The sequence below is a fragment of the Entelurus aequoreus genome, linkage group LG16, assembly GCF_033978785.1.
Source record: "Entelurus aequoreus isolate RoL-2023_Sb linkage group LG16, RoL_Eaeq_v1.1, whole genome shotgun sequence".
Lineage (NCBI taxonomy): Eukaryota > Metazoa > Chordata > Actinopteri > Syngnathiformes > Syngnathidae > Entelurus > Entelurus aequoreus.
Genome location: NC_084746.1, coordinates 39,498,715 through 39,515,214, shown reverse-complemented (window position 1 = coordinate 39,515,214; position 16,500 = coordinate 39,498,715). Strand labels below are relative to the sequence as shown.

The following is a 16,500-nucleotide window of genomic DNA, read 5'->3' as shown; positions in this document are numbered from 1 at the left end:
GTGGATGAGGAAAGTGAGAGTGAAGGACTAGAGTGCAGTGCAGGACGTATCTTTTTTCGCTCTGACCGTAATTTAGGTACAAGGGTTCATTGGATTCCACACTTTCTCCTTTTTCTATTGTGGATCACGGATTTGTATTTTAAACCACCTCGGATACTATATCCTCTTGAAAAAGAGAGTCGAGAATGCGAAATGGACATTCACAGTGACTTTTATCTCCACGACAATACATCGGCGAAGCTCTTTAGCTACTGAGCTAACGTGATAGCATTGGGCTCAAATGCAGATAGAAACTAAATAAATAAATCCCTGACTGGAAGGATAGACAGAAGATCAACAATACTATTAAACCCTGGACATGTCACTACACGGTTAATAATTCCCAGCTTGGCGAAGCTTAACAATGCTGTTGCTAACGACGCCATTGAAGCTAACTTAGCAACGGGACCTCACAGAGCTATGATAAAAACATTAGCGCTCCACCTACGCCAGCCCTCATCTGCTCATCAACACCCGTGCTCACCTGCGTTCCAGCGATCGACGGAAGGACGAAGGACTTCACCCGATCATCCGTGCAGTCGGCGGCTAGCGTCGGCTAGCGCGTCTGCTATCCAAGTCAAAGTCCTCCTGGTTGTGTTGCTGCAGCCAGCCGCTAATACACCGATCCCACCTACAGCTTTCTTCTTTGCAGTCTTCATTGTTCATTAAACAAATTGCAAAAGATTCACCAACACAGATGTCCAGAATACTGTGGAATTTTGAGATGAAAACAGAGCTTTTTTGTATTGGATTCAATGGGGTACCAATACTTCCGTTTCAACAATTGACGTCACGCGCATACGTCATCATACATAGACGTTTTCAACCGGAAGTTTAGCGGAAAATTTAAAATTGCACTTTATAAGTTAACCCGGCCGTATTGGCATGTGTTGCAATGTTAAGATTTCATCATTGATATATAAACTATCAGACTGCGTGGTCGGTAGTAGTTGGTTTCAGTACGCCTTTAACCAAATGTTAGAAGAAATTAATATGTTTGTTTATATTAGTCGCACCGCAGATATATACCAGTACGAAAGGTATTTGTAAATGTTTATTTACATACCTTAATTGTTTCCAAATGGTGTCTGTAACGCGGCAGTAAAACGGCTGATCCGACAAAACAGAAGTTATGGTCATGGACCCTGTAGCGGCGGAAGCTCGCTCTCCAATCAGCTAAACAGACTCAATAACTCCACTGTGACGTTTTGGTGAATTTGTGAAACTAAAAACAATACAAAGAAAATGCTATTGTAAGTTAATAATACTAACACTGGCACTTGTAAACATGTTAGCATGTTCGCTAATGCTAACGACTGTTGCTTGATTACATTACGATAGCACGTACAAATATGCATGAAAACACTCCTACAGACATCACACATGGGACGGTTTAGTAAGTATAAATAGTTTTAGTTATATTGTAAAACTTGCTTAGAGTAATGAATGAATCAATCAACCATCCATCCATCCATTCTCTACCGCTTGTCCCTTTCGGGGTTGCGGGGGGTGCTGGAGCCTATCTCAGCTACATTCGGGCGGAAGGTGGGGTACACCCTGGACAAGTCGCCAGCTCATCACAGGGCCAATACAGATAGACAGACAACATTCACACACTAGGGCCAAATTTAGTATTGCCAATCAACCTATCCCCAGGTGCATGTCTTTGGAGGTGGGAGGAAGCAGGAGTACCCGGAGGGAACCCACGCAGTCACGGGGAGAACATGCAAACTTCACACAGAAAGATCCCGAGCCCGTGATTGAACTCAGGAGCTATCAAAGTTTATTTATATAGCCCTTCATCACAAGTGCCTCAAAGGGCTTCACAAACCACAACGAATGAAGAATCTTTTCGAGCAGGAACGCTATGGACGAACTCTTTCAGTTCAAGGAACGGAACAGGAAGTACATTTTTAAGCTGCAGCACCGGCAGTAAGCAAACTTGCACAAACAATAACACGCCTTTTCAGTGTCTCTGTCAATGTCAGATAAACATTTTTTGTGCGACACAAATAATTCTGGCCGTTAGCAAAGAAAAATCCATAAATTAGCCGCACCGTTTTATGAGCCGCAGGGTTCAAAGCATGGGAAAAAAGTAGCGGCTTATAGTCTGGAAATACGGTTAATTAACTGTTTGCTATTCTTCACCTAATAAAGTCGATTTACAGACTTAATTAGTTCCTTAACAATGTTCCTATTTATAGAATACATTCGTATATTGAAGCAAACTTCTCCATAAGAAACAAAGTAAACATGAATAATAAGTTCCAAGTCCATATTTTAGTGAAAGTTTGTACACTTTGAACACAATATCAAGTGTATACAGTGCTGTATATCAAACAGACATAAAATAAGGGTGGTTTTCTATTTAATAACAAAGTCAAAAATAATATCCTCCTTTGCAGCCACCCTGCCAACACACACACACTCATACGCACACACACACTGTGGTCAAATCACAGTTTAAAATCCCCAAACCTTCTTAACTTTAGCAGCCAGATTGTGATTGTTTAACTGAGCAATAAATGGCGGTGTTGCATGCATCTTTCTGCATAATGGCTTGTAGTCTGCTACCTCAATAGCTTGAAACAGCTCAGTGATCAACAGGAACATAGTTGTACAGTAGGGAAGGGATTCATATTTCTGGGTGGATCTCCTGTGAAGGGAAGATGGGGGGGGGTTCATCACTTTGCAAATTGAAACGATGCAGTGGTCAAAGTTTGAATTGCCACAAAATACATTTTAAGATATTCAACACTCTACTGCCATCTGCCGGCTGAAGTGGATAGTGCACAGTTTGTCACGTTTCATGTGTCGAATGGGGCCACACCTACTGTTTCAGGCATTCTGCACATTTTGTTTTGTCCTTGCTTTTCTGCGCACTCTCAGGAGGGCACGAGCATTTAAGATGGCCACAAAGCAAGCTAGCGTTGCAACAACAAATGGAAAAGGGAGGGGGGGATACTGCCTAAATGTTTCAAACCACACATCGCCTGTCCATTGCTTTATTTGAACTCATAATGAGACAGCAAAAGTTAAAAAAGGCAGACTTTAACACACAAAGTAGCAAATTAGCACTATAGCTGAAGACGATGGATGGCCCCGCCCACAATGTCTGCGCTGCAGGCACACACTGAGTGACCCTCTTTTCACTGCACACCAAATCTGATTTTATTTTTCCCTTCAAGTAACACAGATCGGATATTTTGTTGCCAGTCTAAACGCTCCAAAATACTTCAAATCTGATCTTTTGGCATCCGATTTGGGCCAAATCAGGTGGGAATCTAAACCCGATTGGAATCTGATCTTTTCAAATGTTTCTTCAATGGAAACAGAAATGTTACCAAAATGCGACTTTAGCGTCATCTTTGGGCGAGCTACGTCAATTGTGTGCATCCCGCCAGCGGATGTTAGCGGGTTTCAAGTATTCTTTCGGCGACCACAATTTGGTGCATCACTCGTCAATAGTGCGCAAATAAAAGGCAACACACATACAGTATATATATATATATATATATATATATATATATATATATATATATATATATATATATATATATATATATATATATATATATATATATATATATATACATACACATATATATATATATACATATACACATATATATATACATACACATATATATATATACATATATATACTGTATATATGTATATATATATATATATGTATATATATATGTATGTATATATATATATATATATATATATATATATATATATATATATATATATATATATATATACAGTATATGGAAATTTATATATATTTATTTGTATATATATATATATATATATATATATATATATATATATATATATATATATATATATATATATATATATATATATATATATATATATATATATATATATATATATATATATATATATATATATATATAACATATTTTGATTCCAAATAGTGATTGTTGAAAAAACGGAATTGACGTGTAGGCTGTGGCGTATTTGCTTACATGTTACGCACATTATGTAAGTTTTTACGTAAGTGAGTTGAAAAATAAAACTAAGGTAGATCCACGCTAATGTCTGTGTCTCCTCTACTTAACAGCCATAAAAAGATTAGAAAACCTCTCAAAAATGTATATATATATATATATGTATATACATATACATGTATATATATATTATATATATATATATATATATATATATATATATATATATATTTATATATATATATATGTGTATATATATATGTATATATATGTATATATATATATATATATATATATATATATATATATATATATATATATATATATATATATATATATATATATATATATATATATATATATATATATATATATATGTGTATATATATGTATATATATATATGTGTATGTATATATATATATATATATATATATATATATATATATATATATATATATATATATATATATATATATATATATATATATATAAATATATATATATATATATATATATGTATACATATATATATATATATAAATATATATATATATATATATATATATATATATATGTATACATATATATATATATATATATATATATATATATATATATATATATATATATATATATATATATATATATATGTATACATATATATATATATATGTATACATATATATATATATATGTATACATATATATATATATATATATATATATATATATGTATACATATATATATATATATATATATATATATATATATATATATATATATATATATATATATATATATATATATATATATATATATATATATATATATATCCATTCATACATTCTATGTAAATAATTTATTTTCATGTACATTTTTAAGGTGTGGCGACTTTTATTTTGTAAAGTAGCAGTAGTGACTTCTTTGTTTATTTACAGAATCCAGTCAACTTCCTTTGTTTTCACTTTATCGAACTGTGCATGCAAGTGACATAGGGGCCACATCGGGGCCTGTGCACGTTCTCACTGGAGTCTGATAAAGATCACATTTTACTTGTAATCCAAACAGTCAGCTGGAAAAAGTCAGATTTTGGCCACTTTGGCCTGCAGTGTAAACGTAGTCTCAGCCATGGTCCGTAAACAAAGCATATTTGTATTCGGTCCGTGGTTCATAAATCAGAAATGATGGGAGGTTTGTCAACGGAGGTTCTACTGTACAAACTTAAAGACAAGTTCATATTAATAAGAACAAGTTGTGTTCGTTGTTTTTGGAAGTGGTGAATGGTTTGAACTCCAAAGTGGAGTAACACAACACTGAACTGTCCTTTTTCACCCTCCATTGCTAAACACGCTCCAGGTACCTTCCCGAGGTCATAGGCGACGGTCTGGCCAGCCAGATCAACAACCCTGAAGTGGAGATCGACATCACCAAGCCCGACATGACAATCAGGCAGCAGATCATGCAGCTGAAGATCATGACACACCGCCTGAAGAATGCTCTCAATGGCAACGACGTGGACTTCCAAGACACCAGTGAGTACTCTCATCATTATTATACAACACAATGCCTCCTATTGTCCCCATAAACACCTACCAGACCAACTTTATTTATAAAGCCCTTTCATCACAGACGAAAACCAAAGACTACTAAAACTAAAGGAAAGCATAAAACAAAAACAAAATAGAAAATATTGTAACCAAAAGTAAAAGTAGGTGTACAACTTAGGAGTTTCTAGTATATAATACAAATATATCCACCGTCTTTGGCACCTCGGTTTTCATACGCCCCACTTTTGGTATGATTTGGTTTTCGACAAACATTTTCGCCAAAATGTTGCTTTCATTTACCATCTGGGTCATCGTACATCCAAACGTTGCGTGACAAACTAGTTTGGCGTATAAATCCCAACTAAGAACGCCACACGTTGCCGACTCAGACTTGTTTTATTGAGTAAAACGGCAAAATAACCCATATTGGGGCCAAAGAGAGTTGTGAGTGCCAGTATTTTCATAAAGAAGGTAAAAAACTTGATTGAATAAAAAAGAACTTGTAATAAAATACAAAGTGGACGTCCGTGTGGCTCTCCTCCTGACTCCTCTTTCATCGATGTCTTTGCCAACATCTCTGATAAATGTCAGTGATGGGAAATCATCTTTCATGTGTATTTTACATAACTTTTGGCATGTCAAAATCTTCTAAACAACATTTTGTGTTTATTTTCTGGGGTTTCTGAAATGGATTCATAAGATTTTTGTTATATTTTGTGGTAAAAATGGCTTTGGTTTTTATACACTTGGGTTGTTGTACAACTGTAGTTTTAGCCTAACTGGGTATAACTTATATATAACAGGGTATAACTTATGTATAACTTGGGTTGTTGTACCACTGTACTTACTGTATAACAGGGGGTCAAACTCAACTTCATTGAGGGCCACATTGCAGTTACGCTTTTAACAGTAAATCATATATGACTATTGTGTCATAATATCTCTGCCTCATGATATTATTACACAATCGCCTATGTATTTGATTTGTATATACTTTTTTTATGTAAACTGCAAAAAAAAAACTTTACATTTTACGGTAAAAAAAAAAACTGTCAGCTCAGTCGCCAGAATTTAACTTTACTGTATGTGTGTGTGTATGTATGTATGTATGTGTGTGTGTATGTATGTATGTATGTATGAATGTATGTGTGTATGTATGTATGTGTGTATGTATGTATGTGTGTATGTATGTATGCATGTAGGTATGTATGTGTGTATGTATGTATGTATGACTGTGTGTGTGTGCTCGCGCACAGAGTGCGTGTGATGCGTCAGTGCGTTAGATTTGTGGCAGAAGTGCTTGTAGTTAGTGCATGCTTCGTGCTGCCCCTGCTTGCTACTCTCTGCTTACAGCTATCGCCGCCAGCTAGCCCCTGGGTGGGTGAATAGAGGAGCCGAGTGTGTAAGCCTCCTCCTGCTGGTACAAAGCCTCTCCACCACCAAGACTCCTGTGGTGCCTCCTCGTGGCCACACACGGTAAACTGCGTCTTTGCGGACACAGGCAAAACTGTAGGAGATCTCGGAGCAGCAGTGGGCCACAGAGGCGAGGCGTGCAGGCCCACCAGTGTGTGGACACGCCCTGGCGTCCGCTAACCACTGCCCCATCTATGGGTTAAATAGATTCTCCGCGGGTCGCCACCTTGTCGTGGTGGAGAGCCTTGTGTGTTCCAATGAACCTAAGAGCGATGCCGTCGGGAGCCTCGGCTCCTGGTAGGTTCAACCATGGCGGTAAGGTCGAGGGGGAGGTTCCAGACGAAGCGCGATCCAAAAACCTCAACGGCGGAGCTGGCGGAGGATGACGCGTCGCCCCCGGCAGTGAAGGCGGATGAAGGTTAAGGGTGCCTCACTGCCTACTGGGTGCACCGTGTGTGCTTGGCTACGGGAGTAAACCCCTAACGACAAATCTGTTGTGAAGACCCGCATCAGGCAGCCATCAACAGACCGGTGTGCTGGCAGTTTTCTGCAACCCAGCCTACCGCAGCTGCCGGGTCATCCCCCCATGCGGTCGAAAACACAAGAATAAAACCCGACTGACACTCACACTAGCGACTTGGAACGTCCGTACGCTTTTGGATGTGCGTGATGATTCATCTCGTCCCCGCAGAAGAACAGCGTTGGTGGCGCACAAACTGAAGAGGTATAACATCGACATTGCGGCCCTTAGCGAGACCCGCTTCCATGGGGAGGACTCCATAGCCGAGGTGGGAGAAGGATACACTTTTTTCTGGAAAGAGCTTCCGGAAGGCTCCCGCCGCCTCCATGGTGTAGGCTTCGCTGTGCGTACCTCCCTACTTCAGAAGCTTCCCGAATCTCCAGTTGGCATTAGCGAAAGGTTGATGACCTGGAGGATTCCCCTCACCAATAACCGTTACTGCACCCTCATCAGCGCCTATGCCCCAACACTGATTGCCGACCCTCAATGTAAGGAAAAGTTCTATGCCTCCCTGCACTCCGCCATCAGCAAAACATCACTCACTGACAAGCTCATCCTTCTAGGGGATTTTAACGCAAGAGTGGGCTCGGACAGTGTACTGTGGAGGGAAGTGATGGGTCGGCATGGTGTTGGTAAGCTCAACAACAATGGTCTCCGTATTCTCACTCTATGTTCTGAGCATCAACTGGTCATCACAAACACCTTGTTCCAACTGAAGAACAAGTACAAAACATCCTGGCAACACCCTCGCTCTAAACACTGGCATCTCCTAGATTACATCATCACCCGCCACGCAGACAGGAAGGAGGTGCGCATCACTAGGGCCATGCGTGGAGCTGACTGTTGGACTGACCACCGCCTGATCAGAACAAAGATTAACTTAGAAATACGTCCTCAACAGAGAAAAACACCACCTTCCAAGAGGCTCAACTGCGATGCACTGAAGTCCACGCACTCCGTCAACCAGCTCAGGAAAAAGGTAGCAGATCAGCTGTTCAAGATTCCTGAAGTACCACCAGATCTGGACACTGGACCTACCTGGAGCACCCTACGCACTGCCCTCCACCAGGCGGCCGTGGAGTCTATAGGGTACACCAGAAGGCGACATCAAGACTGGTTTGACAATAGTGCGCCAGGAATCTATGACCTGCTTCAGGCAAAACACAAGGCCCTTGCAGCTCACCTATCAAACCCTCAATCCACCGTCCTGAAGGCTCAGTTCATCCGTCTCAGAAGTGAAACCCAGCGCACCCTCAGAGCCATGGAGAACGACTGGTGGACCCAGAAGGCCCGCGAAATACAACATCACGCAGACACCAACAACTCTCATGCCTTCTACGACTCCATCAAGTCCATCTATGGCCCACAGAGGAAGAACATCACCCCAGTTAGATCAGCTCTCTACAAGGACAAACAACAGATCCTGGACAGATGGGCTGAGCACTTCAGGGTACTGTTGAACACCACAAACCCTGTACAGACAGACATACTCTCTGACCTCCCATGCCTGCCCCCTGCAGACTCACTGGACTCCTCTCCCAGCTTCTCAGAAGTACTCAAGGCCATCAAGGGTCTAAAAAACAACAAGAGCCCAGGCCTTGACGAGATCCCGGGAGAAATCTTGAAGCACGGTGGATATCTCCTGCACCGCAGAATGCACCAGCTGATCACTGCCATCTGGTCGTCTGAAGTCATCCCGCAAGATTGGAAGGATGCTAACATCATAACGATCTATAAACGCAAAGGCGACAAAGCAGACTGCGGCAACAGCAGAGGTATCTCCCTACTATCCGCAGCTGGGAAGGTGCTAGCAAGGATCATGTTACATCGTGTAGCAACTCATGTAACCGAAAACATCCTGCCCGAATCTCAATGCGGCTTTAGACGTGATCGGAGCACCGCAGACATGATCTTTGTTGCCAGACAGGTACAGGAAAAATGCAGAGAACATCGCAAAGACCTGTACATGGCATTCATTGACCTGTCCAAGGCCTTCGATACAGTAAACCGGGACTTGCTGTGGGAAGTACTTGGAAAACTAGGTGTACCAGCAAAGTTTTGCAACCTACTGCGACAGCTACATGATGGCATGCAGGCCTGTGTGAGCAACGGCGGCCAACAATCCCCATTTTTCAGTGTGAATGTGGGGGTCAAGCAAGGGTGTGTCCTTGCCCCAACCATATTCAACATGTTTATTTCCACTGTCACCCTCCGGTCCCATAAACACCTGGACCCCACAGATGGGATTCAGATACAATACCGGCTAGATGGTAACCTTTTTAACATCCGTCGCCTCCAAGCCACCACTAAACTCACCACCCAGCATATTCTGGAACTACAGTATGCAGATGACTGCGCTGTACTTGCACACTCACCAGAGTCTCTCCAGCACGCACTGAATGTGGTAGCCTCCATCTACAGTGCCATTGGTCTTCAGATAAACACCAAGAAAACACAAATACTCGTGCAGGAGTTCACTCCCCAGCCAAACACGCCGATCTTCACCCTTGACGAGCACCCATTAGCCACCGTCCCCCATTTTACCTACCTCGGTAGCACCCTGTCGCCATCCTGCACCATTGACGATGACGTCCAGGCCCGTATTGGCCTGGCCTCTGCTGCCTTTGGAAGGCTACGGTCCAGGGTTTTCTTGAACAGGAATATAACCATCTCCACCAAGACAGCCGTGTATAAGGCAGTCTGCCTCTCCACGCTGCTCTATAGTTCTGAAACCTGGACACCCTACCAGAGGCACATCCAGAGTCTCAAGGCCTTCCACATCCGCTGCCTCCAAAGGATCCTAGGTCTAACCTGGGAAGACAGGGTGCCCTACACTGAAATTTATGACCGGACCAGCACACCCAGCATCACAGCACTCCTTGGCCAAAAACACCCAAGATGGGTTGGACATGTGATCCGTATGCCAGCCCACCGTCTACCCCGTCAGATATTTCAGTCGGTCAAAGGTCTGCCGGGGGACAGAAAAAACGGTACAAGGACCACATTAAAACTCTCCTGAAAAAGTGTGACATCAAACCACCAGCACTGGAGTCCCTGGCTGCTGACCGCCAGACCTCGAGCTCTACCTGCCACCAGGGAATCACTCATCTTCAGGAGAAGTTCACAGAGCGGAGAGCACAGCGGCGTGCACAAAGACACCAACGTGCCACAGCACCAGCGACCATCACTGCTGCCTTCCCCTGCCCCTCCTGTGACAAAGTCTGTGGATCACGCATAGGCCTGAGCAGCCACCTGGCTATGCACAGGCGAAAGGCACAACAATAACCAATCCAATACTTCGTTTAGAGCAACGTCATCATCGACATCGATGGACTGCCATAAGCAATGTATGAATGTATGTATGTATGCGTGTGTGTGTTTGTGTATGTATGTGTGTATGTATGTGTGTATATATGTACGTGTGTATGTATGTGTGTATGGTGGTTTTTACGGCATAATGCTGTAAATGGAAAGACTGTACCAATGTTTTTATGGTACAATTCTGTCAACTGAGCTGCCAGTTTTTACTGTAAAATGTATTGACATTTTTTCAGTAATTTTTACAGTTATTTTAGCAAAAAATAATGTTTGGAATTTATGATAATATAATATTTGCTGTCATGATCTCACATGACATCCATCCATTTTCTGCCGCTTATTCCCTTCGGGGTCGCGGGGGGCGCTGGAGCCTATCTCAGCTACAATCGGGCGGAAGGCGGGGTACACCCTGGACAAGTCACCACCTCATCTCAGGATCTCACATGACAGTTATCATTAATTTCCTGTATTTTGTATTGTTTGTATTGTCCGACGCTCTTATTTTTCGTTCCACTTCCTGTTTGCTGGACAAAGCTGGCTCCCTTGTCTGTCCCTGATTGGCAATCAAGACACACCTGTCCCTGGTTGCCAATCAGGATGTTTTGTATGCCAGCCCTGTCTTCTGGACGGAGCTGGATCATTTTTGCTTTGTTTGCGTTGGACTTCACACGTGTTTGCTCTTTCTGCACTTCCCAGCTGCGCCTTTTTATGTTTGCTGTGATTCCCCTTATAAAAAATAGGCTTCTTTCATCTACTTTTCTGTCGTCTCTGCATCCCAGGGTCCAGACATACACCAGAACGGATTATTTTTTTGCTTTATTAATAGGGGTGTCCCGATCAGATAATAATATTCATCCGATATCAGCATAAAAAAGGATCGGATGATATCAGAAATGTCGGATATGAGCTCTGATACAAGAAGTCCTGCAGAGTGTTTACTTGTGAAAGATGGACAGCCAGTTAACATCTAAATGTCATCCAATGAGCACATAACTTTGTTTTTGCTAGTGATTTAGTCATTTACAAAAGGTAAACATGGTAGGCTAGAGACTACTAGGAGCTGGCAGCTACACAACAGCTAAGCATACAATAGCACACAAGCCAGACATACAAAATAATAGTCTTTAAAAGGGAATTGCACTTTTTTTGGAACTTTGCCTATCGTTCACAATCATTATGAGAGACATGATGATGGATGTTATTTTCTTTCTTTTTTTGCATTTTAAATATTAAATGAATGCGATCAAAAGTCCGCTTGCAATGGAGTATATGGAAGCCGCTTTATTCCGCCTATAAAGCCCTTAAAAAAACATCCAAACATCTTCATTAGGGTTTTATATACATGATGTAATGAAGTAAAATTTATAAGAACACTTAATATTTACGTATTTTGATTATTTTAAGCACACTCTGCACATTAATTTCAAAAACGCATCACAAAGTTAGCTTTTTTTTTTTCTTCATCACTTATTATATTACTCACTGCAGACTTCATGAGAGCCAACAAACATAATAAAACATCACTTACCTTACAATGTCTGCTGTCATTAGGATGCCGACTGCTTGGATGTTCATATATTCCCATTTAGAAAAAGAATGACTCATAATTCTCACAAAGGGGGGGGGTCATCTTTTTGTGTCGATTTTACTATTTCCGGGTCCTAAGTGGCTGTCAAAGTCTACCAACTTGGCGGAATACGTCCTCAGACTTCTTCTGTCCGGGTAAGAGGCATGATTTATAATCTACAATAAACTTCCAGGGAGCAGGGAAGCAAAGAAACACCTCAACAATTGTACGGAGGCTTGTAATCACGGCACCGCTATAAATTGTTGGTCTGCTTTAGATTTTATAATAACAATATCACAAATACTTGGTTAATATTCAAGTCACAAAATGTAAATGGAGTATTGTTGGCACTTTTTGGATGGGTATTTATTGGGTTCTATAGGCAGAATAGAGGACCTCTCATTGGCTGCATTGTCAGCGGACCTTTATTTACGTTTATTTACGAGTTAGAATGCATTAAAAAAATAATCCATCCGTCGTCGTGTCTTTCATAATGATTGTGAACGATAAGTAAAACTCCCCCCAAAAAAGTGCAATCCCCCTTTAATTGAACAATATTACAGTCCAAAACAACATTTGTCGAATAAACATGTACCAAATACATTTATTTGCTTGTTACTTACACATACAAAGTCTCCAAGGCAGAAGCATATTAGAAAGTATTCAGTAGCAAACGTGTCGGCATCATTCAACTTCCTGCGTCATGCCCTTGATTTGATTAATTATTGTGGTCACTCGGTGTCGCCAAAACATAAATTACCACTCCACTACGAAAGTCTGGAGTATGTAATAAGGTTAGCGTTTTCATACCTACCATTGTTCTCTGTTTTCACTTAATTTCAAACTACAAAATAACAAAAGTATGTACGATTCCTGCTGATACCGTATGTAATTAATATGAGTATCGGCCAACACTTAAGACTCCATTATCGGTATCAATAGTGAAAAAGTTGTATCGGGACACCCCTAAATTGTAGATAATATTAAAATACAGTGTTTCCCCCAGAAAATGTGTTAGTTAAGGTGGGGACTCTCAAGGGGGAGGGGACAGGGGGAGGGGGTGGGTGGGTGTAAGTGTAACTCGGCCTGTTGCCATCACGTCGCCACCTCGTCGCTGCCACCACAGCCTGGGGGGCAATAGACTACAGACTGCAGTGAAGTAGGCTTTGTCGCGTGAGGAAGCCTACAACTTTTGGTTGTGTTTTCCGCTCCATTTGCTGAATGGTGATATACGATATATATCTCGATATTTTTTCCGTAAAGTAAAAACTAAAACAGCCCTAGTTACCTGAGATACTAAGTACGTCATTATTATAACTTAGTAATTTACTAAGTCATAATAATGACAAAATAATGACTTAATAAGTCAAAATAAAGACTTACTGTAAGTAAGCGTTTGCAATAAGCGTTTGAAAAAAAGAGTTAAAAGTGGGGCCACATGCTGACATACCGTATTTCCTTGAATTGGCGCCGGGAGTATAGTATTCGCATGTCTAGAATTACAGCCGGGTCAAACTCGTTTCGCAAAATAATTAGCGCATGCTTGGCACTTCCGCCGGGTCAAACTCGTTTCGCAAAATAATTAGCATATGCCTAGAATTTCCGCCGTGTCAAACTCGTCACGTCACGAGTGACACTCCCCCTGTCATCATTTTCAAAATGGAGGAAGCTGATTTCAGTAATTTGAAATCGCATAAAGGGAAGAACAATATCAATATTGTGTTATTATATACCGGTAATTGCAATTCTTATTATTAATAATGTTAGTTTGTAGTGGTGGAGAGCTGACTTTTTGTTGTTGGAGTTGCGTCTTTCAAAGCGCTTTATTTTGAAAAATCGGTATACCTCGTTTCACCGCCGGGTCAAACTCGTCACGTCATGAGTGACACTTCAGCTTTCAAGGCATCATTTTCCAAAATGGAGGCTAATTTCAATCATTTAAAATCGCATAAAGGGAAGAAGATACAGAGCTATTCAGTAGGATTTAAGGTCCAAGCTATTGAATATGCTAAAAATAACAGTAAGCAGCTACCGTATGTTTTATTAATATACCGTATCTGCGTGTGTCAAATATGAGTCATTAAATGACTCCCGCCTCCTGGTGGTAGAGGGCGCTAGTGATCCTTCTTGCGACTACCAGTACTGCAGAAGCAGAGTGCTGCAGAAGAAGACAACAAGCAGCAACAAGGAGGCGATCGTTTGCTTGCAGTTTTACCATGGAGGATTACATATCTAAAATAAAACAGTTTTCTAAACTGGACTTTCAATCGAAGCAGGAGGTAATAATTAAAGGAATATCTCCATCGAGACAGAGAGACTTTTAAAACTGAAGAAAGATAAACGATGCTTTTGATCAGAAGCAGCTGCGCATGGACTCATTTAAAAGTAAAGGTAAGACCGTAATAAAGTTTTTTTTATTAAATGTGCTTTTCATGATAAGTTAAGCGCCAGAGTGAGAAGAGGTTTTAAAATAATTAGCGCATTTTTGCCCATTCTGCATGGTTTTGGTAAGCGCAGGAGAGAGAAGAGGTTTTAAATTAATTAGCGCCCCGGCGGCTATTCAAGGAAATACGGTATGCTCAACTCATCATGCTTAATTTATTACAGCATTTGGGAAGCCTGTAGTTGATTTTCATTATGTAAATGTTATATTTTTATCAACATGTGATAGCAGGGACCCTGCCATTCAAAACTAGGATGCTACATTACTAATGATTAATGTAACTATAGCTGAAAACATAGTACAATAGCAATAGGAGAGACTATTCATCCCTGAACACCATGGAGTTCATGTAGGCTTTATGATGCAGTTACATTTTTATATCAACTATCAGAGACAGCTTCAGGAAACTCTTCATTTAACATAATGTCCTTTTTTGCTGCTTCAACACAGCTCAATCAACACAGAAAAAGGTAAAGTGAACTAACTTAGTTGTTAACTGTAGGTCAATAATGCTTGTCTTTCTTTCAGACAGACAGGGCTTTGCTGTCCGTAACATACACACACACACACCGCACAGTGAGCTAACCTTACGCTAAAAGCTAATCAGCCTTCACCTCAAGGACTGCGAGCTGAGCTGCTGCTTATGTTTCAAGAAAGTCAACGGGCTCATAGTGATGTTACTAGTAGTTTACTTGGAAGTGTTTATTATAATTTGGGGAGAGTCCGCTGCCTGATGCTTACCTGCTAAACACCTTTCTGCTTACTCCACCGTCTCTCCTCTCTGCGTGAGCACTGACTCCATGTGCTCTGAATACGCACTGCTGATTGGTTACACGCAGAGCGGTAACAGCCAATCAGATGGTTGTGTGGGTGGGACAAGGCTGGGTGCTGCAGAGACGTACTGACAGAGACAGAGGCAGAACTAAACGGAGCAGCTTGTTAAGACTTTAGTTTAGGCGGTGGCTCTTTGTTGTTAAGGCGGCCTTAACAACAAAGAGCTGCGGGAAACCCTGAAATATATGACAGATATTTTTTTTCCGTCAAAATGAAAACATAGCAAAATAAAGTACTTAATTGACTAATTTTATTTTGCAGGCCATATAAATACTGTGATGGGCCAGATCTGGAGTTTGAGTTTGACACCTGGGCTATACACTGTTTTAGCGAGCTGTGAAGTACATGGAGCAATATCACAAGAGGTGCATGAGGAGAATGAAAGCTGAGAGAGGGAGACAAAAAAAAAGGCAACCAGGCCTTATTGTGGTCCTGCACGCCGTGTCCAGCTGCGGAGTCTGAACAGGAGATTTAGCAACTCAAGTTGGACGACAGAATTGGAATGCAGCTGACCTTCCCAGAAGCACCCTCGCAAGGACACACTCAACTCAAGGCCTGAGGTCCGCTCAAACGGCCTCCATGGACGACTTGTGGCCAAAAATCCATTCTGATTTTGTGTTCAAGCCAACGGAAACCAAAAGAACCAGGATAGAGAAAATAGGCAGAGGACTAATGAGTGTTGCGAACTATCAACAACTGACATGATGCAGGTTCTTTATTTCCATATGCTCCTATGTAGGGCTGGCCGATATACACTATATTGCCAAAAGTATTTGTCCACCCATCCAAATGATGAGAAGCAAGTGTCCTAATCATTTGTGTATACAATCAAGC

The 16,500-nt window shown here is 40.8% G+C and overlaps 1 protein-coding gene across 1 annotated transcript in view; it reads left to right on the top strand.

Annotated features, from left to right (window-relative positions):
• Positions 1 to 16,500, top strand: part of LOC133630942 (glypican-1-like) — a 235,915-nt gene that overhangs the window by 208,086 nt on the left and 11,329 nt on the right. Inside the window, exon 9 of the mRNA XM_062022819.1 lies at positions 5,381 to 5,556. Coding sequence (XP_061878803.1) covers positions 5,381 to 5,556 — 176 coding nt within the window. The remainder of the gene's footprint in view (positions 1 to 5,380; positions 5,557 to 16,500) is intronic.